The 27,126-nt window shown below is 39.3% G+C and overlaps 1 protein-coding gene across 1 annotated transcript in view; it reads right to left on the minus strand.

Moving 5' to 3' along the window:
- Nucleotides 1-3,240: 3,240 nt before the first annotated feature.
- pcbp4 (poly(rC) binding protein 4) overlaps nucleotides 3,241-27,126 on the minus strand; it is a gene marked incomplete at both ends in the record, with an annotated part of 40,640 nt that continues 16,754 nt past the window's right edge. The window contains 5 exons of the mRNA XM_079218662.1: nucleotides 3,241-3,631; nucleotides 19,920-20,089; nucleotides 21,796-21,851; nucleotides 23,270-23,348; nucleotides 23,525-23,566. Of these exons, the coding sequence (XP_079074788.1) occupies nucleotides 3,241-3,631; nucleotides 19,920-20,089; nucleotides 21,796-21,851; nucleotides 23,270-23,348; nucleotides 23,525-23,566 (738 nt within the window). The remainder of the gene's footprint in view (nucleotides 3,632-19,919; nucleotides 20,090-21,795; nucleotides 21,852-23,269; nucleotides 23,349-23,524; nucleotides 23,567-27,126) is intronic.

Raw genomic sequence — 27,126 nt, forward strand, 5'->3', positions numbered from 1 at the left:
TGTGTGTGTGTGTGTGTGTGTGTGTGTGTGTGTGTGTGTGTGTGTGTGTGTGTGTGTGTGTGTGTGAGGCCTAACATGCAGCATTAGTCTGACCGAGCTCAGCATCAGTTTAGTTGTAATAAAAATAAATTAAATCAGATTAAAATAATAAAAGGACGCTGCTTGAACACTTTCACTCACAGAACTACAAGAAGTAGAATAAACCCGAGAAAACGTTGGTACTTTAGTCGAGTACCTGTGCAGCAACACACAATACTCAAAGTACTGGGAAAGTATTCTCAGTAAAATGTACTTTAAGAATTGAAGATGGATGACTGTTTGTACGAGCAGCTTTTCAATGTGTGTGTGTGTGTGTGTGTGTGTGTGTGTGTGTGTATGTATTTTTAGTTACGTAACAAACTCGCAGTTTGTTGACAAAGTTTCGAGGGCAAACGTGTCTTTGGTGGAACGTCTTCAGCATGAATCCTATTTCATAAACGCGTCGTATGTTTTTAATGTAAGATCTGAATCTGAAAAGTAAAAAGTACAACGTGTGAGTCGGAATACTAAAGCCAGGTGAAATGGAATTATTCAAGTAAAGTACAAGTACCTCAAATTTGTTCTCGACTTTGCGACCCGATGGAAAATATTGATATCTGGTGAAGGATGAAGCTTCAGTTCTTTAGGTTTAGCGGATGGGAGGAGCTATGGATGACATCATTATTAGCTGTTATGAATGGATCAATGCCTTATTAACACTCATAACTTTGTAACAGAGGAAATGAAATGATCCATTTTACGGCATACAAATGTTTTTATATTTTTTTCCAGTAAAGCACCAAGAATCAACGCTACGAATATGAAATATGATCATTTAGTAGTTTCACACGCATCAGCACCAAGAAGAAGGATTCTGTTCATGTGACATCAGTCAGGTGTTTTGGTCATTGATCCTGATGAGTGATGATCAGCGTGAGTTATTGATTTCACTCTAGATGAAATGTTTTCCGGCAGAACATTGCAACATTGTTGCAGTTTTAACGTCGTATTCTTTAAACGTCGCTCTACTTTGTTCTGGTTCTGTGGACGTTCAGAAGCAGCGCCAACACATTCACTCACACGTGTGTGTGTGTGTGTGTGTGTGTGTGTGTGTGTGTGTGTGTGTGTGTGTGTGTGTGTGTGTGTGTGTGTGTGTGTGGTGAAATGTCCAGTTTGAGCTCACAAGTGGAAACACTACTCTTCTACCTAACAGAAACATCTGGTTATTAGCATTTATAGTGACGTTTTTTTCTTTTTTCCCAAAACAAAAACTAGGAAAAATAAAAAATAAAATGAAAAAATGTATTTTACCTGCAGCCAAACCTTTTGTTTTCTAAAACTCTAAATGTAATACTCCTCTTAATAAGTTAAAAAATAATTTAAACAACACATTTAAAATTTGTCAACAAAAACAGTTAAAACGTTTTTTTTTTTTTTTTTAAATCTGTTCTATGTTTTAGAAAACTTTATACAACAAATACTAAAAATAAAAGAATAGAAGAGACAGGAAGCAGGACGGAAGTAGTCGAACACAAGTATATAAAAGCCGAGTCGCTCAGCTCAGTGTTAGTGACCAGTGGTATAAACTCTGAGGGAATATTTCATATTAGTCAATAAATATGAGAGTATACAATAGAATAAGGAGACAGGAAAGGAGGGAAAGCTCAACAGTCTCTATGGCTTTGTACAGGCTGTGTGGCCCAGATAACCTTCAGCATCAGCATCATCAGAACGCCCTCCGACCCGCCGCTGCGTCCCGGCAGAGAGACGGGATAACAACTCCAAACGCCATCGCCAAAGTGGGATTATTGGAACAGAACCGGTTCATGTCTCTGTGCACGCTGTGGCTTTCATTTGACTTGCCTTTGATCTCTGTGGAGACATTTGGGTTCAGTCTGACTGATTTAGTGATTATTTGAGTGAGTTCTTGCAGTGAAAAACAACAACGATAAAAAGAAAGAAGGCAAACCTCAAACCTCTGGCTCGGCCGGTTTCTCTGCTCACGCTGGTCTCGAGCTTCACGACCGAAAGAACGAGATCAGAGACACAAGCGCCCGGAATGAGAAAACTCCGTCTGGAGCCCCGTTAGAGAAAACTCCTCAGGATCCATCTGGCCGCCTCCCTCCAGAGGCATTCTGGGTACCTGAAGAGGCCGTCGGGTTGGACCTGAACATCAGGAGAAGCTCGTCTGGAACGCGACCCCAGAACCTCCTCAGGTAAGAGGATGATAATGGACCCCGAACGCTTTGCTTTCCTTTGGGAGTCACATCTTATTCAAAGTGGCCCATCTTTCATCTATTTGCTCCGGCTGCTGGACGCCTGAAGCATCGATTAGCCGATTAGCCGATTAGCCAATTAGCTATTGATATTTATGTGTTCTGCTTGAATGTGGTTGAAACTGAAGATAACAATCTAGATAATAAAAACGTTTCATGGCGGCCGGTTGTCAGAATGTATTTTTTTTAATTTACTAAGATCACGTTCACAACATCTACTAAGCTAACCAGTCGTTAGCTTAGTTTAGCTAACCAGTCCCCATGAAGTCACTCTGGTTGGTAAAAAACACGTTCACAGATTCTCTGCAATGCAAAAGGAGGCGTAAGCTGATTGACTTTCTGCGCTATGGCTGTGGGGACCACTTGTCTCCAAAGGGGGCAGTAGAGAGGAGTGGGCGACCCTGAGTGGTTTTATTAATAAACCGGTGAAACACGCAACGCTAGACCGACGTCGTCTGTACAGGATTGTCTTCTTTTAGCACACGGGTCACAAACATCACACGAGCGAGTGACCCGACTTTGAGGATCTTTAGGCGCTCGAGAAACTTTTTTTTCAATTTTTATATCCACTCGAAGAAAAAAGCTGACGCAAACATGCTGTTTGTGTCTTGTAGAAAAAAGGTCAAGAAAGCAGGACGGCGGGAGTTTGTTCTTAAAGTTCTGACAACCTCGCTCATCGTCTGATTACCCATGAGCCACCAGTTCGTACGAGGAAACGACTTTTCAGTGGGTCTTTCGTCTGGTTTCTCCGCGGCTCTGAGGAGGTTCTACTTCTAACCCGCCTGAGTGCACACGTTCCAATGATCCCACTTTGACGTTGTCGAGAAGAAGAAATACGAGACGCAGTGAGAGAGTAACGAGTAAAGAGTGTAGAAGAAGGAAAATAAAAGTGCCCGTCCCTCCATCTGAACCGGCCTCGTTCCCCGGACGCTGACTCCTCCCTCTTCTAGTACGGCGCGAACTTCTGTCTCTCCGGCTTCTTCATCCCGTTGGCCGAGGACGAGATCTTGGCCGTGTAGGACGCCAGCGCCGCCGCCGCCGCCGCGTGGGCCTGACCCGGAACACCAGCCGCCGTCTGCATGGCGCCCGGCATCATGGCCGCCGCCGCTGAGGCAGGAGGGTTGGAGAGGGCCAGGTACGGGAATGATTTCATCCCCAGGAGGCTGGAGAGCGGGAGGCCGTAGGGAGCGCCGAGCATCTGAGCGGCGTGGGGCATGGCGGCGCCCATCGCTGCCAGCGGGGAGGAGGAGGAGGGGGGGGCGGGCGGGGGGAAGCTCATGGTCAGGTCAGGAGGCGGCATGGAGGAGGACTGGGCGGTGGATTTGGCGGTCTCTAGACTGGAGGAGGGGAGGAATGGGAGGGAAGTGGAGGGAGGGAGGGAGGAATGGGAGGAAGGGAAGGAGGGTGGAGGGAAGGGAGGAGAGGGGGTTTGGGATGGAGAAGGGTTAGAGGGTTAAATAAAAGACATGTTAAAAAAAAGACGAGTAAAAAAAAGAATAAACAAAACAGGATATTTTGAAGAGTAAAAGATAAAAATGACAAAACTCAAATCATAAGACAGGTGTGTTTTTTTGCTGGAGGTTGCAACAGATTATTGTCGGGGTTCGCCGGGCGGATGGGGGGAGGGTGGAGGTGGGGGGGTGCTATAAGTTGGGGTGATGGCTTGGGTGGGGGCTTAGGGAGGAGGAAACACAACCAGTGGATATATTAGGATGATTCAACCGGAAGAAGAAGCACAAACACAAACACTCTCTTCGAGCTCCTCGTCACGTTAGCTGCTAGCCGTTAGCTGCTATCCGTTAGCTGCTAGCCGTTAGCTGCTAGCCGCTAGCTGCTAGCTGTCATTTCTCAGCGTAACTTCTCCTTTAATACACTTCTTCATAGTCTATAAGCAGGATGGACATCAACGACAGTAACCAACCAATCAACACCTAAACAGAGACTTCAAGAGAGCTAATGCTAACCCTAACACTAATGCTAACGCTAGCGACTAAATCTTGTTTTTTTATGCTATTAGCCAAAAGTGAAGCAGATATAAATTTCATGTACACAAATTAAATCACATACAAAGGAACATTGAACTAAACAATCTAAATAATAATAGAATATGCAAGTGAGGCTGAAAGCCTAAATTACTCACGCTGTCTCCAACAAATTTAAATTAAAATATAGCTAAACAAATAATTTATTAAAATGCCAGAGATTCCTCCCCGGCAATAAAAACCCAGTCACAGACAATTAATAAAAGTACTAACTACGCTAAATAATGATTCTGATTGGTCCGCGTGGTTAACGCTGAGACATGATTGGTTACGTTCATGTATCAAAACTTCTGTTATCTTTTAAGGCGAAGGAGAACCCAAGTGGTTCTGTGTGTTTCAGCCTCATTTAGTTTGTTGTTAGTGTGTTGCGGCAGGAGAAAACGGAGAACACGGAGAACACGGAGCAGCGATGCTGATGGTCTCAAGGAAAATAATTATTATGAATTCTGAAAGAGTTAAAGCAGACAAACCAGACAGCTTGAACATCAAAATGCTGCAAAAAACATATTCGCAAAAAAGATGAAACGCTATTAATTAAAATGAGCAAAAATAATTACAAATAAAAAGCTTGAACCGTGAAATGTTTTTTGAAACGACAAAAATAACCAAAACGAAGACGAGTCTCGTTGTACTCTGTATTTACTTCACATTATTCATCTGTTTGTTTGACCGGCTTATTAATGAACTCTGTGATGAACAACAACAGCAACAACAACAACAAAACAACAACAAAACAACAACAACAACAACAACAACACAACAGCAGCGCTCATCAAACTATTGACTCGACAAGAAGAATCAGACTCCCACGATCTGAGAGGTCGAGGAGGAGAAAGTCCTCCACGAGGTGGTGGATGTTTAACCCTAGAGCACTAACTTAGGACACTAACCTAGAACACTAACGTCTTTAACCCTAGAACACTAACGTCTTTAACCCTAGAACACTAATGTCTTTAACACTAGAACACTAACGTCTTTAACCCTAGAACACTAATGTCTTTAACACTAGAACACTAATGTCTTTAACCCTAGAACACTAACGTCTTTAACCCTAGAACACTAACATCTTTAACCCTAGAACACTAATGTCTTTAACTCTAAAACACTAACGTCTTTAACCCTAGAACACTAATGTCTTTAACTCTAAAACACTAACGTCTTTAACCCTAGAACACTAACGTCTTTAACCCTAGGACACTAACGTCTTTAACACTAGAACACTAACATCTTTAACCCTAGAACACAAACATATTTAACCCTAGAACACTAACATCTTTAACCCTAGAACACTAACGTATTTAACCCTAGAACACAAACATCTTTAACCCTAGAACACTAATGTCTTTAACCCTAGAACACTAACATCTTTAACCCTAGAACACTAACATATTTAACCCTAGAACACGAACATATTCAACCCTAGAACACAAACATCTTTAACCCTAGAACACTAATGTCTTTAACCCTAGAACACTAATGTCTTTAACACTAGAACACTAACATCTTTAACCCTAGAACACTAACATCTTTAACACTAGAACACTAACATCTTTAACCCTAGAACACTAACGTCTTTAACCCTAGAACACTAACGTCTTTAACCCTAGAACACTAATGTCTTTAACACTAGAACACTAACATCTTTAACCCTAGAACACTAACATCTTTAACACTAGAACACTAACATCTTTAACCCTAGAACACTAACATCTTTAACACTAGAACACTAACATCTTTAACCCTAGAACACTAATGTCTTTAACTCTAAAACACTAACGTCTTTAACCCTAGAACACTAATGTCTTTAACTCTAAAACACTAACGTCTTTAACCCTAGAACACTAACGTCTTTAACCCTAGGACACTAACGTCTTTAACACTAGAACACTAATGTCTTTAACCCTAGAACACTAACATCTTTAACCCTAGAACACTAACATCTTTAACCCTAGAACACAAACATATTTAACCCTAGAACACTAACATCTTTAACCCTAGAACACTAACGTATTTAACCCTAGAACACAAACATCTTTAACCCTAGAACACTAATGTCTTTAACCCTAGAACACTAACATCTTTAACCCTAGAACACTAACATATTTAACCCTAGAACACGAACATATTTAACCCTAGAACACAAACATCTTTAACCCTAGAACACTAATGTCTTTAACCCTAGAACACTAATGTCTTTAACACTAGAACACTAACATCTTTAACCCTAGAACACTAACATCTTTAACACTAGAACACTAACATCTTTAACCCTAGAACACTAACGTCTTTAACCCTAGAACACTAACGTCTTTAACCCTAGAACACTAATGTCTTTAACACTAGAACACTAATGTCTTTAACTCTAGAACACTAACGTCTTTAACTCTAGAACACTAATGTCTTTAACACTAGAACACTAATGTCTTTAACCCTAGAACACTAACATCTTTAACACTAGAACACTAACATCTTTAACCCTAGAACACTAACGTCTTTAACCCTAGAACACTAACGTCTTTAACCCTAGAACACTAACGTCTTTAACCCTAGAACACTAATGTCTTTAACCCTAGAACACTAACGTCTTTGACCCTAGAACACTAGTGTCTTTAACCCTAGAACACTAACATCTTTAACCCTAGAACACTAGTGTCTTTAACCCTAGAACACTAATGTCTTTAACCCTAGAACACTAACATCTTTAACCCTAGAACACTAATGTCTTTAACCCTAGAACACTAACGTCTTTAACCCTAGAACACTAGTGTCTTTAACCCTAGAACACGAACGTCTTTAACACTAGAAAACTAACGTATTTAACCCTAGAACACTAACGTCTTTAACCCTAGAACACGAACATCTTTAACCATAGAACACTAATGTCTTTAACTCTAGAACACTAACGTCTTTAACCCTAGAACACTAATGTCTTTAACACTAGAACACTAACATCTTAAACCCTAGAACACTAACATCTTTAACCCTAGAACACTAATGTCTTTAACACTAGAACACTAAGATATTTAACCCTAGAACACTAACATCTTTAACACTAGAACACTAACATCTTTAACCCTAGAACACTAATGTCTTTAACCCTAGAACACTAAGATATTTAACCCTAGAACACTAACATCTTTAACCCTAGAACACTAATGTCTTTAACCCTAGAACACTAATGTCTTTAACCCTAGAACACTAGCATCTTTAACCCTAGAACACTAATGTCTTTAACCCTAGAACACTAATGTCTTTAACTCTAGAACACTAACGTCTTTAACCCTAGAACACTAACGTTTTTAACCCTAGAACACTAATGTCTTTAACCCTAGAACACTAACATCTTTAACCCTAGAACACTATTGTCTTTAACCCTAGAACACTAATGTCTTTAACCCTAGAACACTAACGTCTTTAACCCTAGAACACCAATGTCTTTAACCCTAGAACACTAACGTCTTTAACCCTAGAACACTAATGTCTTTAACCCTAGAACACTAATGTCTTTAACACTAGAACACTAACGTCTTTAACCCTAGAACACTAACGTCTTTAACCCTAGAACACTAATGTCTTTAACACTAGAACACTAACGTTTTTAACCCTAGAACACTAACATCTTTAACCCTAGAACACTAACGTCTTTAACCCTAGAACACTAACGTCTTTAACCCTAGAACACTAATGTTAACTCTAGAACACTAACGTCTTTAACCCTAGAACACTAATGTTGTTAACTCTAGAACACTAACAGCTTTAACCCTAGAACACTAATGTCTTTAACCCTAGAACACTAACATCTTCAACCCTAGAACACCAACATCTTTAACCCTAGAACACTAACATCTTTAACCCTAGAACACTAACGTCTTTAACCCTAGAACACCAACATCTTTAACCCTAGAACACTAACATCTTTAACCCTAGAACACTAACGTCTTTAACCCTAGAACACTAATGTCTTTAACCCTAGAACACTAACGTCTTTAACCCTAGAACACTAACATCTTTAACCCTAGAACACTAACATCTTTAACACTAGAACACTAATGTATTTAACCCTAGAACACTAATGTATTTAACCCTAGAAATCTAACATCTTTAACCCTAGAACACTAACATATTTAACCCTAGAACACTAACATCTTTAACCCTAGAACACTAACGTTTTTAACCCTAGAACACTAATGTCTTTAACCCTAGAACACTAACATCTTTAACCCTAGAACACTAATGTCTTTAACCCTAGAACACTAACATCTTTAACCCTAGAACACTAATGTCTTTAACCCTAGAACACTAATGTCTTTAACCCTAGAACACTAATGTCTTTAACTCTAGAACACTAACGTCTTTAACCCTAGAACACTAACGTTTTTAACCCTAGAACACTAATGTCTTTAACCCTAGAACACTAACATCTTTAACCCTAGAACACTATTGTCTTTAACCCTAGAACACTAATGTCTTTAACCCTAGAACACTAACGTCTTTAACCCTAGAACACCAATGTCTTTAACCCTAGAACACTAACGTCTTTAACCCTAGAACACTAATGTCTTTAACCCTAGAACACTAATGTCTTTAACACTAGAACACTAACGTCTTTAACCCTAGAACACTAACGTCTTTAACCCTAGAACACTAATGTCTTTAACACTAGAACACTAACGTTTTTAACCCTAGAACACTAACATCTTTAACCCTAGAACACTAACGTCTTTAACCCTAGAACACTAACGTCTTTAACCCTAGAACACTAATGTCTTTAACCCTAGAACAATAACGTCTTTAACCCTAGAACACTAGTGTCTTTAACCCTAGAACACTAACGTCTTTAACCCTAGAACACTAACATCTTTAACCCTAGAACACTAATGTCTTTAACCCTAGAACACAAACGTCTTTAACCCTAGAACACTAGTGTCTTTAACCCTAGAACACGAACGTCTTTAACACTAGAACACTAACGTCTTTAACCATAGAACACTAATGTCTTTAACTCTAGAACACAAACGTCTTTAACCCTAGACCACTAATGTCTTTAACACTAGAACACTAACGTCTTTGACCCTAGAACACTAGTGTCTTTAACCCTAGAACACTAACGTCTTTGACCCTAGAACACTAGTGTCTTTAACCCTAGAACACTAACATCTTTAACCCTAGAACACTAACGTCTTTAACCCTAGAACACTAACATCTTTAACCCTAGAACACTAACATCTTTAACCCTAGAACACTAACATCTTTAACCCTAGAACACTAACATCTTTAACCATAGAACACTAATGTCTTTAACTCTAGAACACTAACGTATTTAACCCTAGAACACCAACGTCTTTAACCCTAGAACACTCACATCTTTAACCCTAGAACACTAACGTCTTTAACCCTAGAACACTAACATCTTTAACCCTAGAACACTAACATCTTTAACCCTAGAACACTAACATCTTTAACCCTAGAACACTAACATCTTTAACCATAGAACACTAATGTCTTTAACACTAGAAAACTAACGTATTTAACCCTAGAACACTAACGTCTTTAACCCTAGAACACGAACATCTTTAACCATAGAACACTAATGTCTTTAACTCTAGAACACTAACGTCTTTAACCCTAGAACACTAATGTCTTTAACACTAGAACACTAACATCTTAAACCCTAGAACACTAACATCTTTAACCCTAGAACACTAATGTCTTTAACACTAGAACACTAAGATATTTAACCCTAGAACACTAACATCTTTAACCCTAGAACACTAATGTCTTTAACCCTAGAACACTAAGATATTTAACCCTAGAACACTAACATCTTTAACCCTAGAACACTAATGTCTTTAACCCTAGAACACTAATGTCTTTAACCCTAGAACACTAACATCTTTAACCCTAGAACACTAATGTCTTTAACCCTAGAACACTAATGTCTTTAACTCTAGAACACTAACGTCTTTAACCCTAGAACACTAACGTTTTTAACCCTAGAACACTAATGTCTTTAACCCTAGAACACTAACATCTTTAACCCTAGAACACTAATGTTTTTAACCCTAGAACACTAATGTCTTTAACCCTAGAACACTAACGTCTTTAACCCTAGAACACCAATGTCTTTAACCCTAGAACACTAATGTCTTTAACCCTAGAACACTATTGTCTTTAACACTAGAACACTAACGTCTTTAACCCTAGAACACTAATGTCTTTAACACTAGAACACTAACGTTTTTAACCCTAGAACACTAACATCTTTAACCCTAGAACACTAACGTCTTTAACCCTAGAACACTAACGTCTTTAACCCTAGAACACTAACGTCTTTAACCCTAGAACACTAACATCTTTAACCCTAGAACACTAGTGTCTTTAACCCTAGAACACTAACGTCTTTAACCCTAGAACACTAACATCTTTAACCCTAGAACACTAATGTCTTTAACCCTAGAACACAAACGTCTTTAACCCTAGAACACTAGTGTCTTTAACCCTAGAACACGAACGTCTTTAACACTAGAACACTAACGTCTTTAACCATAGAACACTAATGTCTTTAACTCTAGAACACTAACATCTTTAACCCTAGAACACTAACATCTTTAACCCTAGAACACTAAGATATTTAACCCTAGAACACTAACATCTTTAACCCTAGAACACTAATGTCTTTAACCCTAGAACACTAACATCTTTAACCCTAGAACACTAATGTCTTTAACCCTAGAACACTAATGTCTTTAACACTAGAACACTAGCGTCTTTAACCCTAGAACACTAACGTTTTTAACCCTAGAACACTAATGTCTTTAACCCTAGAACACTAACATCTTTAACCCTAGAACACTAACATCTTTAACCCTAGAACACTAACGTCTTTAACCCTAGGACACTAACGTCTTTAAACCTAGAACACTAACATCTTTAACCCTAGAACACTAATGTCTTTAACCCTAGAACACTAATGTCTTTAACCCTAGAACACTAACGTCTTTAACCCTAGAACACTAACATCTTTAGCCCTAGAACACTTATGTCTTTAACCCTAGAACACTAACGTCTTTAACCCTAGAACACTAACAGCTTTAACCCTAGAACACTAATGTCTTTAACCCTAGAACACAAACGTCTTTAACCCTAGAACACTAATGTTAACTCTAGAACACTAACGTCTTTAACCCTAGAACACTAATGTTGTTAACTCTAGAACACTAACAGCTTTAACCCTAGTACACTAATGTCTTTAACCCTAGAACACTAACATCTTCAACCCTAGAACACCAACATCTTTAACCCTAGAACACTAACATCTTTAACCCTAGAACACTAACGTCTTTAACCCTAGAACACCAACATCTTTAACCCTAGAACACTAACATCTTTAACCCTAGAACACTAACGTCTTTAACCCTAGAACACTAATGTCTTTAACCCTAGAACACTAACGTCTTTAACCCTAGAACACTAACATCTTTAACCCTAGAACACTAACATCTTTAACACTAGAACACTAATGTATTTAACCCTAGAACACTAATGTATTTAACCCTAGAAATCTAACATCTTTAACCCTAGAACACTAACATATTTAACCCTAGAACACTAACATCTTTAACCCTAGAACACTAACGTTTTTAACCCTAGAACACTAATGTCTTTAACCCTAGAACACTAACATCTTTAACCCTAGAACACTAATGTCTTTAACCCTAGAACACTAACATCTTTAACCCTAGAACACTAATGTCTTTAACCCTAGAACACTAATGTCTTTAACCCTAGAACACTAACATCTTTAACCCTAGAACACTAATGTCTTTAACCCTAGAACACTAATGTCTTTAACTCTAGAACACTAACGTCTTTAACCCTAGAACACTAACGTTTTTAACCCTAGAACACTAATGTCTTTAACCCTAGAACACTAACATCTTTAACCCTAGAACACTAATGTTTTTAACCCTAGAACACTAATGTCTTTAACCCTAGAACACTAACGTCTTTAACCCTAGAACACCAATGTCTTTAACCCTAGAACACTAATGTCTTTAACCCTAGAACACTATTGTCTTTAACACTAGAACACTAACGTCTTTAACCCTAGAACACTAACGTCTTTAACCCTAGAACACTAATGTCTTTAACACTAGAACACTAACGTTTTTAACCCTAGAACACTAACATCTTTAACCCTAGAACACTAACGTCTTTAACCCTAGAACACTAACGTCTTTAACCCTAGAACACTAACGTCTTTAACCCTAGAACACTAATGTCTTTAACCCTAGAACAATAACGTCTTTAACCCTAGAACACTAGTGTCTTTAACCCTAGAACACTAACGTCTTTAACCCTAGAACACTAACATCTTTAACCCTAGAACACTAATGTCTTTAACCCTAGAACACAAACGTCTTTAACCCTAGAACACTAGTGTCTTTAACCCTAGAACACGAACGTCTTTAACACTAGAACACTAACGTCTTTAACCATAGAACACTAATGTCTTTAACTCTAGAACACTAACATCTTTAACCCTAGAACACTAACATCTTTAACCCTAGAACACTAAGATATTTAACCCTAGAACACTAACATCTTTAACCCTAGAACACTAATGTCTTTAACCCTAGAACACTAACATCTTTAACCCTAGAACACTAATGTCTTTAACCCTAGAACACTAATGTCTTTAACTCTAGAACACTAGCGTCTTTAACCCTAGAACACTAACGTTTTTAACCCTAGAACACTATTGTCTTTAACCCTAGAACACTAACATCTTTAACCCTAGAACACTAATGTCTTTAACCCTAGAACACTAATGTCTTTAACCCTAGAACACTAACGTCTTTAAGCCTAGAACACTAACATCTTTAACCCTAGAACACTTATGTCTTTAACCCTAGAACACTAACGTCTTTAACCCTAGAACACTAACATCTTTAACCCTAGAACACTAACATCTTTAACCCTAGAACACTAACGTCTTTAACCCTAGGACACTAACGTCTTTAAACCTAGAACACTAACATCTTTAACCCTAGAACACTAATGTCTTTAACCCTAGAACACTAATGTCTTTAACCCTAGAACACTAATGTCTTTAACCCTAGAACACTAACGTCTTTAACCCTAGAACACTAATGTCTTTAACCCTAGAACACTAACGTCTTTAACCCTAGAACACTAACATCTTTAGCCCTAGAACACTTATGTCTTTAACCCTAGAACACTAACGTCTTTAACCCTAGAACACTAATGTCTTTAACCCTAGAACACAAACGTCTTTAACCCTAGAACACTAATGTTAACTTTAGAACACTAACGTCTTTAACCCTAGAACACTAATGTTGTTAACTCTAGAACACTAACAGCTTTAACCCTAGAACACTAATGTCTTTAACCCTAGAACACTAACATCTTCAACCCTAGAACACCAACATCTTTAACCCTAGAACACTAACATCTTTAACCCTAGAACACTAACGTCTTTAACCCTAGAACACCAACATCTTTAACCCTAGAACACTAACATCTTTAACCCTAGAACACTAACGTCTTTAACCCTAGAACACTAATGTCTTTAACCCTAGAACACTAACGTCTTTAACCCTAGAACACTAACATCTTTAACCCTAGAACACTAACATCTTTAACACTAGAACACTAATGTATTTAACCCTAGAACACTAATGTATTTAACCCTAGAAATCTAACATCTTTAACCCTAGAACACTAACATATTTAACCCTAGAACACTAACATCTTTAACCCTAGAACACTAACGTCTTTAACCCTAGAACACTAACGTCTTTAACCCTAGAACACTAACATCTTTAACCCTAGAACACTAACATATTTAACCCTAGAACACTAACATCTTTAACCCTAGAACACTAATGTCTTTAACCCTAGAACACTAACGTCTTTAACCCTAGAACACTAACATATTTAACCCTAGAACACTAACGTCTTTAACCCTAGAACACTAATGTTGTTAACTCTAGAACACTAACAGCTTTAACCCTAGAACACTAACGTCTTCAACCCTAGAACACCAACATCTTTAATCCTAGAACACTAACATCTTTAACCCTAGAACACTAACGTCTTTAACTCTAGAACACTAACGTCTTTAACCCTAGAACACTAACATCTTTAACCCTAGAACACTAACATCTTTAACACTAGAACACTAATGTCTTTAACCCTAGAACACTAATGTATTTAACCCTAGAACACTAACATCTTTAACCCTAGAACACTAATGTCTTTAACCCTAGAACACTAACGTCTTCAACCCTAGAACACCAACATCTTTAACCCTAGAACACTAACATCTTTAACCCTAGAACACTAACATCTTTAACCCTAGAACACTAACATCTTTAACACTAGAACACTAATGTATTTAACCCTAGAACACTAATGTATTTAACCCTAGAAATCTAACATCTTTAACCCTAGAACACTAACGTCTTTAACCCTAGAACACTAACGTCTTTAACCCTAGAACACTAACATCTTTAACCCTAGAACACTAACATATTTAACCCTAGAACACTAACATCTTTAACCCTAGAACACTAATGTATTTAACCCTAGAACACTAACATATTTAACCCTAGAACACTAACATCTTTAACCCTAGAACACTAATGTATTTAACCCTAGAACACTAACATCTTTAACCCTAGAACACTAACGTCTTCAACCCTAGAACACCAACATCTTTAACCCTAGAACACTAACGTCTTTAACCCTAGAACACGAATGTCTTTAACCCTAGAACACTAACGTCTTTAACCCTAGAACACTAACATATTTAACCCTAGAACACTAACGTCTTTAACCCTAGAACACTAATGTTGTTAACTCTAGAACACTAACATCTTTAACCCTAGAACACTAACAGCTTCAACCCTAGAACACCAACATCTTTAACCCTAGAACACTAACATCTTTAACCCTAGAACACTAATGTCTTTAACCCTAGAACACTAATGTCTTTAACCCTAGAACACTAACATCTTTAACCCTAGAACACTAACATCTTTAACCCTAGAACACTAATGTTGTTAACTCTAGAACACTAACATCTTTAACCCTAGAACACTAACGTCTTCAACCCTAGAACACTAACATCTTTAACCCGAGAACACTAATGTCTTTAACCCTAGAACACTCACATCTTTAACCCTAGAACACTAACATCTTTAACCCTAGAACACTAATGTCTTTAACCCTAGAACACTAACATCTTTAACCCTAGAACACTAACATCTTTAACCCTAGAACACTAACGTCTTTAACCCTAGAACACTCACATCTTTAACCCTAGAACACTAATGTCTTTAACCCTAGAACACTAACATCTTTTACCCTAGAACACTAACATCTTTAACCCTAGAACACTAATGTCTTTAACCCTAGAACACTAATGTCTTTAACCCTAGAACACTCACATCTTTAACCCTAGAACACTAATGTCTTTAACCCTAGAACACTCACATCTTTAACCCGAGAACACTAACATCTTTAACCCTAGAACACTAACATCTTTAACCCTAGAACACTAACGTCTTTAACCCTAGAACACTAATGTCTTTAACCCTAGAACACTAACATCTTTAACCCTAGAACACTAACATCTTTAACCCTAGAACACTAACGTCTTTAACCCTAGAACACTCACATCTTTAACCCTAGAACACTAATGTCTTTAACCCTAGAACACTAACATCTTTAACCCTAGAACACTAACATCTTTAACCCTAGAACACTAATGTCTTTAACCCTAGAACACTAATGTCTTTAACCCTAGAACACTCACATCTTTAACCCTAGAACACTAATGTCTTTAACCCTAGAACACTCACATCTTTAACCCTAGAACACTAACGTCTTTAACCCTAGAACACTAACATCTTTAACACTAGAACACTAATGTATTTAACCCTAGAACACTAATGTCTTTAACCCTAGAACACTAACATCTTTAACCCTAGAACACCAATATCTTTAACCCTAGAACACTAATGTCTTTAACACTAGAACACTAACATCTTTAACCCTAGAACACTAACATCTTTAACCCTAGAACACCAACATCTTTAACCCTAGAACACTAATGTCTTTAACACTAGAACACTAACATCTTTAACCCTAGAACACTAACATCTTTAACCCTAGAACACCAACATCTTTAACCCTAGAACACTAATGTCTTTAACACTAGAACACTAACATCTTTAACACTAGAACACTAACGTCTTTAACCCTAGAACACTAACGTCTTTAACACTAGAACACTAACATCTTTAACACTAGAACACTAACATCTTTAACCCTAGAACACTAACATCTTTAACCCTAGAACACTAACATCTTTAACCCTAGAACACTAACATCTTTAACCCTAGAACACTAACATCTTTAACCCTAGAACACTAACATCTTTAACCCTAGAACACTAACATCTTTAACCCTAGAACACCAACATCTTTAACCCTAGAACACTAATGTCTTTAACACTAGAACACTAACATCTTTAACACTAGAACACTAACGTCTTTAACCCTAGAACACTAACGTCTTTAACACTAGAACACTAACATCTTTAACACTAGAACACTAACATCTTTAACCCTAGAACACTAATGTCTTTAACCCTAGAACACTAACATCTTTAACCCTAGAACACCAACATCTTTAACCCTAGAACACTAATGTCTTTAACCCTAGAACACTAACATCTTTAACCCTAGAACACCAACATCTTTAACCCTAGAACACTAATGTCTTTAACACTAGAACACTAACATCTTTAACCCTAGAACACCAACATCTTTAACCCTAGAACACTAATGTCTTTAACACTAGAACACTAACATCTTTAACACTAGAACACTAACATCTTTAACACTAGAACACTAATGTCTTTAACCCTAGAACACTAACATCTTTAACCCTAGAACACCAACATCTTTAACCCTAGAACACTAATGTCTTTAACCCTAGAACACTAACATCTTTAACCCTAGAACACTAACATCTTTTACCCTAGAACACTAACATCTTTAACCCTAGAACACTAATGTCTTTAACCCTAGAACACTAACGTCTTTTACCCTAGAACACTAACATATTTAACCCTAGAACACTAACATCTTTTACCCTAGAACACTAACATCTTTAACCCTAGAACACTAATGTCTTTAACCCTAGAACACTAATGTCTTTAACCCTAGAACACTCACATCTTTAACCCTAGAACACTAATGTCTTTAACCCTAGAACACTCACATCTTTAACCCGAGAACACTAACATCTTTAACCCTAGAACACTAACATCTTTAACCCTAGAACACTAACGTCTTTAACCCTAGAACACTAATGTCTTTAACCCTAGAACACTAACATCTTTAACCCTAGAACACTAACATCTTTAACCCTAGAACACTAACGTCTTTAACCCTAGAACACTCACATCTTTAACCCTAGAACACTAATGTCTTTAACCCTAGAACACTAACATCTTTAACCCTAGAACACTAACATCTTTAACCCTAGAACACTAATGTCTTTAACCCTAGAACACTAATGTCTTTAACCCTAGAACACTCACATCTTTAACCCTAGAACACTAATGTCTTTAACCCTAGAACACTCACATCTTTAACCCTAGAACACTAACGTCTTTAACCCTAGAACACTAACATCTTTAACACTAGAACACTAATGTATTTAACCCTAGAACACTAATGTCTTTAACCCTAGAACACTAACATCTTTAACCCTAGAACACCAATATCTTTAACCCTAGAACACTAATGTCTTTAACACTAGAACACTAACATCTTTAACCCTAGAACACTAACATCTTTAACCCTAGAACACCAACATCTTTAACCCTAGAACACTAATGTCTTTAACACTAGAACACTAACATCTTTAACCCTAGAACACTAACATCTTTAACCCTAGAACACCAACATCTTTAACCCTAGAACACTAATGTCTTTAACACTAGAACACTAACATCTTTAACACTAGAACACTAACGTCTTTAACCCTAGAACACTAACGTCTTTAACACTAGAACACTAACATCTTTAACACTAGAACACTAACATCTTTAACCCTAGAACACTAACATCTTTAACCCTAGAACACTCACATCTTTAACCCTAGAACACTAACATCTTTAACCCTAGAACACTAACATCTTTAACCCTAGAACACTAACATCTTTAACCCTAGAACACTAACATCTTTAACCCTAGAACACCAACATCTTTAACCCTAGAACACTAATGTCTTTAACACTAGAACACTAACATCTTTAACACTAGAACACTAACGTCTTTAACCCTAGAACACTAACGTCTTTAACACTAGAACACTAACATCTTTAACACTAGAACACTAACATCTTTAACCCTAGAACACTAATGTCTTTAACCCTAGAACACTAACATCTTTAACCCTAGAACACCAACATCTTTAACCCTAGAACACTAATGTCTTTAACCCTAGAACACTAACATCTTTAACCCTAGAACACCAACATCTTTAACCCTAGAACACTAATGTCTTTAACACTAGAACACTAACATCTTTAACCCTAGAACACCAACATCTTTAACCCTAGAACACTAATGTCTTTAACACTAGAACACTAACATCTTTAACACTAGAACACTAACATCTTTAACACTAGAACACTAATGTCTTTAACCCTAGAACACTAACATCTTTAACCCTAGAACACCAACATCTTTAACCCTAGAACACTAATGTCTTTAACCCTAGAACACTAACATCTTTAACCCTAGAACACTAACATCTTTTACCCTAGAACACTAACATCTTTAACCCTAGAACACTAATGTCTTTAACCCTAGAACACTAACGTCTTTTACCCTAGAACACTAACATATTTAACCCTAGAACACTAACATCTTTAACACTAGAACACTAACCTATTTAACCCTAGAACACTAACATCTTTAACACTAGAACACTAATGTATTTAACCCTAGAACACTAACGTCTTTAACCCTAGAACACTAACATCTTTAACCCTAGAACACTAATGTATTTAACCCTAGAACACTAACATCTTTAACCCTAGAATACTAATGTCTTTAAGGGATTTTCCCTCCACAGGACAAGACTCACATGTCCAGGAACATATGGACCAAAGAAGAACTTCATAGCTCCTTTATTTATGTTCTGAATCATGTTTTATTGATGATTCCCTAATTTTTCACCCGACTTTGAGCCTTTTTTCAGCGTCGCCCCCTTGATACCTGTTTGTGTTTTTATGAGAAGTTCTGTAGGGTAAAATAAAAGAAGAGTACTTCAACTCTCCTATATTTTATCAGGTACATTATATTGGGTGAAATATATCCAACGTTTGTGATGTGTGACTATATAACGTTAGTGTTCTCTGGTTAGCGCTGCTGTTTGGTCACGTGACCTCAGGGGCGGAGCTTGCCACGAGGTGACACTCCCCTAAAGGGGCGGGGCTTACCACAAGGTGACACTCCCCTAAAGGGGCGGGGCTTACCATGAGGTGATCAGGTACTGGGCCAGGTTGATGGCGATCGGCGTGCCGGTGATGGTGACGTGCCGGTCGCTGGTGCTGTCGATCTGACTGCCGATCTTGATCTGAGCTCCCGACACCTGGCGGATCTCGTTGATCTTGGTGCCCTGACGGCCGATGATGGAGCCGATCAGCTGGAGGGAGAGAGAGAGAGAGAGAGAGAGAGAGAGAGAGAGAGAGAGAGAGAGAGAGAGAGAGAGAGAGAGAGAGAGAGAGAGAGGATTATTCTCTGCAGCGTTTTGGTTTTTATTCTGTATTCGGAATAAACATTCTAGTTTGTACTTTATTCATTTTTTAACCTCTCATTTCTCCTGATTTTTTTTGGTTCTCTCTCTGTGCATGAACCAAAGTATTACATCCATACATACATACATAAGTATGTAATTTAAAGTCAGAGGATCACCAACGTTTTGTCAGTGCATCCTGAGGTGAACACGAAGGCTCGAACCAATTTTCATCACAATCCGACCAATCGCTGTTGAGATATTTAACAACAAAGAAACACAAATGTGAGAAACGCTCAAAGCTTATAGTATGCGGAGGCGAGTATTTTGTAATGTAATCATGTCATGTGGTTTATTTCTCACAGTTTACTTCCTAAACACACACACACACACACACACACACACACACACACACACACACACACACACACACACACGAGCTGAACCTGCTGAGTCTGAGTCTTTTTCTCTCATTCATCCTCTTCTGACCCAAATCATTAGTCTCTTCTTCTTCTTCTTCTTCTTCTTCTTCTTCTTCTTCTTCTTCTTCTTCTTCTTCTGCGCTGCATTTCGTATTTTTATATTTACTCTTTTTTTTACTTTTTTCCCTCTCTGCACCACAAACATTCTTTCCTCACCCGATGCAGATCTGGTTTTGGTTCTAGTGGGTTATTCCTGGAGGTGTGTGTGTGTGTGTGTGTGTGTGTGTGTGTGTGTGTATGTGTGTGTGTGTGTGTGTGTGTGTGTGTGTGTGTGTGTGTGTGTATAGTGAGACTTTGAGAGACAGGAGACAAAGTGCCGCCTGACATCAACCAGGTCCAGGACCAGTTGTGTGAATCCATCTTTGACCTTTGACCTTCAGTCCATCAAACACGTTCATGTTTTAATAAAAGAAACAAATCTGATAGAAGATGAAACACAGAGTCACCAACGTGATGAGGACAGGCCATCAATTAATCAATCTTTTATATTATTATATGTGTCGTTTTGTGCTCGTTTAACGTATATTTATAAATTTACATATATATATATATATATATATATATATATATATATATATATATATATATACATCAGCTGAGCAGCAGGATGCGCTTGTGGTTGAAAAGTCTTCTCAAACTGATTTGCGATATTCAGTTAAATAAATGATGATTTACTGGAAACGTTTATCCACGAGCTCTGAGCGGCTTCACGACGGGGCTGCTGGGTAAAAAATAAAGATCAGCTTAAAGCGAGGAGGAGGAAGAGGAGGAAGAGGAGGGAACCAGAGAGGATATTTTGGGGTTGATTCCCTGCTGGCCTTGTAATTTAGGAACGGTTTACTGGAGAGAGAGAGGAGTGTTAGAGCTGTATGTGGCTGTAGGAGGTCATTAAGCTGCTCACACACACACACACACACACACACACACACACACACACACACACACACACACACACACACACACACACAGAATATTGTCTATGTTTTGTAACAAGGGTAAACAAAAACAACAAAAACAAATATTTGGTGCATCTTAACGTGGTCGTCGAAATGAAGGACAGGTCATGGACCAATCACAGCCTGGGGGCGGGGCCTATAGCCCAGAGCACAGAGCGAAGAGGGAGGAGCTACTCACGTCGTTTGGAATGAGGAGCTCCTGAGACGTGGTCTGGGAGTTAGAGTCCATCCCGCCTGAGAGGGGGAGGAGAGGAGGAGAGGAGAGGAGGAGAGAGGGAGAGATGTGATTAAATGATCATTCTCCAAAAGGAAAGTGAAGCGAGAGGAAGAGCTGGATCCAAATAGAGAATCAGTTCGGCTTCACAACGTGTTTCAACATTTGTTTTTAAGGATCTTTCCTTCCTTTTTGCTTCCTGATCACTTCCTTTCTTCTTCTATTTCCTTCCATTTTTCAGTTCTTCCTTTCTTTTTTTATTCCTCCTTTCCTTCCTTCCACACTGTCTTTTCTTTCCTCCTCTCTTTTCCTCATTACCTTCCTTCCTTCTTTGTCTGCTTTACTGTATCCATCCATCCTTCCTTTCTTGTATTCTTTCCTTTCTGTCCTTCCTTTTCCTCTTTTCCATACTTCCATTCTTCCTTTCCTTCTAACTCCTTTCACCCTTACCTGCACATGCAGTCTTTTATAAATAATCTATAATCCATATTTCCACCTTTGATTGAGCCGTATGTTTTCTTTCTGCTGGAGTTTGAATGCTTCACATAAATAAAGATTATAAAGCATTTTTTTTATCTCCTCATGTTTCTTACAAAGTGACTGATGGGAATAAGAATAAATTCAGAGCATGTCTGATAACATTATATATAAAAAACCTCTCGTGTGTTTTTTGATGCAGTGAATGATGAAACTCCATGTAATGACTGTTTTCTCTGAAATGGAAATATACATTTTTGGAATTTTTTATTTTTCCGTTGAAACAGTCGCTGCGTTTTTTTATGTGAAAAGAGAAGAAAAAATAAATCCTGAAGAGCTGCGACAGAAAAGTGACTTCAAAGTGGAAGCCAGACGAGCGAGTCTTGTTTCCATGAACACGATGACTCCTGGTCTCACGTTTTAGAGACTCAACACACGTTTACATCTCCAGCTCAGATGCCGGCATTAAACTCCTCCATCGGCCCACTTCAGTGCAATGTTTCACCAGGAAAACTCACGCTTCAATTCCTGATTTCATCACCTGTGGTGCCGAAACCAAGATGGCGACGGGCAAGAACCAAGATGGCGACAGACAAGAACCAAGATGGCGACAGACAAGAACCAAGATGGCGGTGGACAAGAACCCAGATGGCGACGGACAAGAACTAAGATGGCGACGATGGACAAAAACCAAGATGGCGACAGACAAGAACCAAGATGGCGACAGACAAGAACCAAGATGGCGACGATGGACAAAAACCAAGATGGCGACGGACAAAAACCAAGATGGCGACGGACAAGAACCAAGATGGTGACAATGGACAAAAACATAAAAATGCAGTCTACCAACCAAAATGTGATATCTTTTTAGTTTTTTTATCCCTTCATATCTTCAGTGTGTGTGTGTGTGTGTGTGTGTGTGTGTGTGTGTGTGTGTGTGTGTGTGTTTATGTGTACATACCAGATAGAACTTGTGTAGCTGATTGGCTGATGGGGGCCAGGCCCTGTTGCTGCATCGACAACTGGTGGAGCTTTGCTAACTGAGAGGAATAGAGAGACAGAGTGGTATATATATATATATATATATATATATATATATATATATATATATATATATATATATATATATATATATATATATGTGTGTGTGTGTGTGTGTGTGTGTGTAAATGATGGCACAAACATTGTCATCTGAAGAGTAAAAGCATTGTTTTACCTCTGAGTGTGGAATGCCGTAGTGACTCTGTAATGCGTACGTCTGAAAGAGAAGATAAAGAAAATAAGTGACAACAAAGTAACACAACAGACGTGAAGATGATCATGAAGCATAACGTATCAGGTCTCCGGTGTGATATTTAGTGTTGATCGTCATCTCAATACTCCCCCTTTCATTTAGAAACAATACTGTGTTGTGTGAAGGTTGGTTCATATTTACCAATAATTCATCTATTTTCTTATTTTTGCTCGACTTCAAGTCCGAAACAAACCTTGTGCACCTGTACTTGTGTTATTTTATTACTATAGATCGTTATATATATAGATGCTGGAATGTGATGATGGCCAATAAAACAATAGTAATAAAGAATTTGCTCAACCGTCTCGGGTTTTTGGAGGAAAAACATTTTCCAAGATCTCCAGAGCGTCATATTGATCATTAAAGGAAGCAGCTGTAGTTGTTGTAGTTGTAGTTGTTGTTGTTGTTGTTGTTGTTGTTTTGTCCCGTCATCGTCAGGTTTGACGCATCCGGATGGTCCACTGAGACGAACACCTCAAGCACCCGTCCAGAAGCTGTGTTCATCTCTCCAAGATCACGATTTAGAGAGAATCCCCAAACCGAACTTCAAAGGGAATGAACACTTCCACGGGCGATGCATGAGAGAGGCGCAGACTCTGTGTGTGTGTGTGTGTGTGTGTGTGTGTGTGTGTGTGAGAGATATCATACGTGCGTATCCCTGAGGTTCACCACACCTTATATAACATATTTCAGAGTTGAAATCAGGCGGCAACCAATGGTTCTGAAGAGTTAGAACTGCATTTTCTCTCCTGACCACCAGGGGGCGACTCCTCTGGTTGTATAGAAATCTATGCTTCATGTGTTAAAGCTGCATTCTCTCTCCTGACCACCAGGGGGTGACTCATCTGGTTGTATAGAAGTCTATGTTTCATTTGTTAAAGTTGCATTCTCTCTCCTGACCACCAGGGGGTGACTCCTCTGGTTGTATAGAAGTCTATGTTTCATGTGTTAAAGCTGCATTCTCTCTTCTGACCACCAGGGGGTGACTCCTCTGGTTGTATAGAAGTCTATGTTTCATGTGTTAAAGCTGCATTCTCTCTCCTGACCACCAGGGGGTGACTCCTCTGGTTGTATAGAAGTCTATATAAATGACTCTACTTCTCTTGATGTATTCCCTCAGTAAACATTGTAAACATGAGTTTATGTCTCAATCTCTAGTTTCAAGTCTTCTTCAATACAGCATGATGTTCATTTAGTACATTATGGTCATTTAGAGTCAAACAGACCATAAAGCAGGGGACGCTTTAGGGGCGGAGCTACCAGGTGATTGACAGGTCGACCTCAGAGGCGTCTCTACGTTAGGCTTCAAAGCGTTCGTCCATTTGCTCACGACTCCGTCCTCATAGACGTTCTGTGTTTTTTTCTTCGACTGCATTCCTTCTGACTCCTGATGCTTTCAGGGATTTGGAGGAAATGCCGTTTCCCCGTCTTAATAAAAGAGCTTCCAGAGAAACTGTTTGCTCTTCCTCCTTCAGATTGTTATGCATCTCCTTGATCCTCAGATATGGCAGTAAATATTTATACGCCTTCAGATGAAATGTCTGCGCTCATGAATTCACAAGAGAGCAAGCAAACGCCATGCGCTCATGAATATTCATCCACGGCTTTAATGCGCTCACATCACAGATGCAGCTTCCTGTGGGCCGTCAAACAGCTGGAGGGGGAACCAGGAGGAACCAAGCCAGGAGGAACCAAGAGGAACAAAGAGGAACCAGGAGGAACCAGGAGGAACCAAGAGGAACCAGGAGGAACCAAGAGGAAGCAGGAGGAACCAGACGAACCAAGACGAAGTAGGAGGAACCAGGAGGAAGCAGGAGGAACCAGGAGGAACCAGAGGAACCAAGACGAAGCAGGAGGAACCGGGAGGAACCAAGAGGAAGCAGGAGGAACCAGAGGAACCAAGACGAAGCAGGAGGAACCAGGAGGAACCAAGAGGAACCAGGAGGAAGCAGGAGGAACCAGAGGAACCAAGACGAAGCAGGAGGAACCAGGAGGAAGCAGGAGGAACCAGGAGGAACCAAGAGGAACCAGGAGGAAGCAGGAGGAACCAAGAGGAACCAGGAGGAACCAAGAGGAAGCAGGAGGAACCAGAGGAACCAAGAGGAAGCAGGAGGAACCAGAGGAACCAAGACGAAGCAGGAGGAACCAGGAGGAACCAAGAGGAACCAGGAGGAAGCAGGAGGAACCAGAGGAACCAAGACGAAGCAGGAGGAACCAGGAGGAACCAAGAGGAACCAGGAGGAAGCAGGAGGAACCAGAGGAACCAAGACGAAGCAGGAGGAACCAGGAGGAAGCAGGAGGAACCAGGAGGAACCAAGAGGAACCAGGAGGAAGCAGGAGGAACCAAGAGGAACCAGGAGGAACCAAGAGGAAGCAGGAGGAACCAGAGGAACCAAGAGGAAGCAGGAGGAACCAGAGGAACCAAGACGAAGCAGGAGGAACCAGGAGGAACCAAGAGGAACCAGGAGGAAGCAGGAGGAACCAGAGGAACCAAGACGAAGCAGGAGGAACCAGGAGGAAGCAGGAGGAACCAGGAGGAACCAAGAGGAACCAGGAGGAAGCAGGAGGAACCAAGAGGAACCAGGAGGAACCAAGAGGAAGCAGGAGGAACCAGAAGAACCAAGACGAAGCAGGAGGAACCAGGAGGAAGCAGGAGGAACCAAGAGGAACCAGGAGGAACCAAGAGGAACTAGGAGGAACCGGACTGTTCTGGCTGAGGAGGGAGGAGGAAAAGAGGGAGGAGTTGAGGAGACGCGGAGGAAGGAGGGAGGAGGGAGGAGGGAAGAGTCAAGGAGGGAGGAGGTAGGAGAGAGGAGACGAGGAGGGAGGAGCGAGGATGGAGGAGACTAGGAGGGAGGAGTCGAGGAGGGAGGAGCATTTGTGCCTGTATCCAAACATAGTTTAAAGCTGATATCAGTCCTTTGTCCTTATCAGTTTAGGCTCCAGTTCCCCAAAACATTCTACTACATTGTAGCATTATGCTACATAACATTCTACTACATTGTAGCATTATACTACGTCACATTCTACTACATTGTAGCGTTATGCTACATACCATTCTACTACATTGTAGCATTATGCTACATAACATTCTACTACACTGTAGCATTATACTACATCACATTCTACTACATTGTAGCATTATGCTACATAACATTCTACTACATTGTAGCATTATGCTACATAACATTCTACTACATTGTAGCATTATACTACACAACATTCTACTACATTGTAGCGTTATGCTACAGAACATTCTACTACGTTGTAGCGTTATGCTACATCACATTCTACTACATTGTAGCATTATACTACACAACATTCTACTACATTGTAGCGTTATGCTACATAACATTCTACTACATTGTAGCATTATACTACACAACATTCTACTACATTGTAGCGTTATGCTACATAACATTCTACTACATTGTAGCATTATACTACATAACATTCTACTACATTGTAGCGTTATGCTACATAACATTCTACTACATTGTAGCGTTGTGCTACATAACATTCTA

Source organism: Taurulus bubalis, assembly GCF_910589615.1.
Source record: "Taurulus bubalis genome assembly, chromosome: 5".
NCBI classification, from domain to species: Eukaryota; Metazoa; Chordata; class Actinopteri; order Perciformes; family Cottidae; genus Taurulus; species Taurulus bubalis.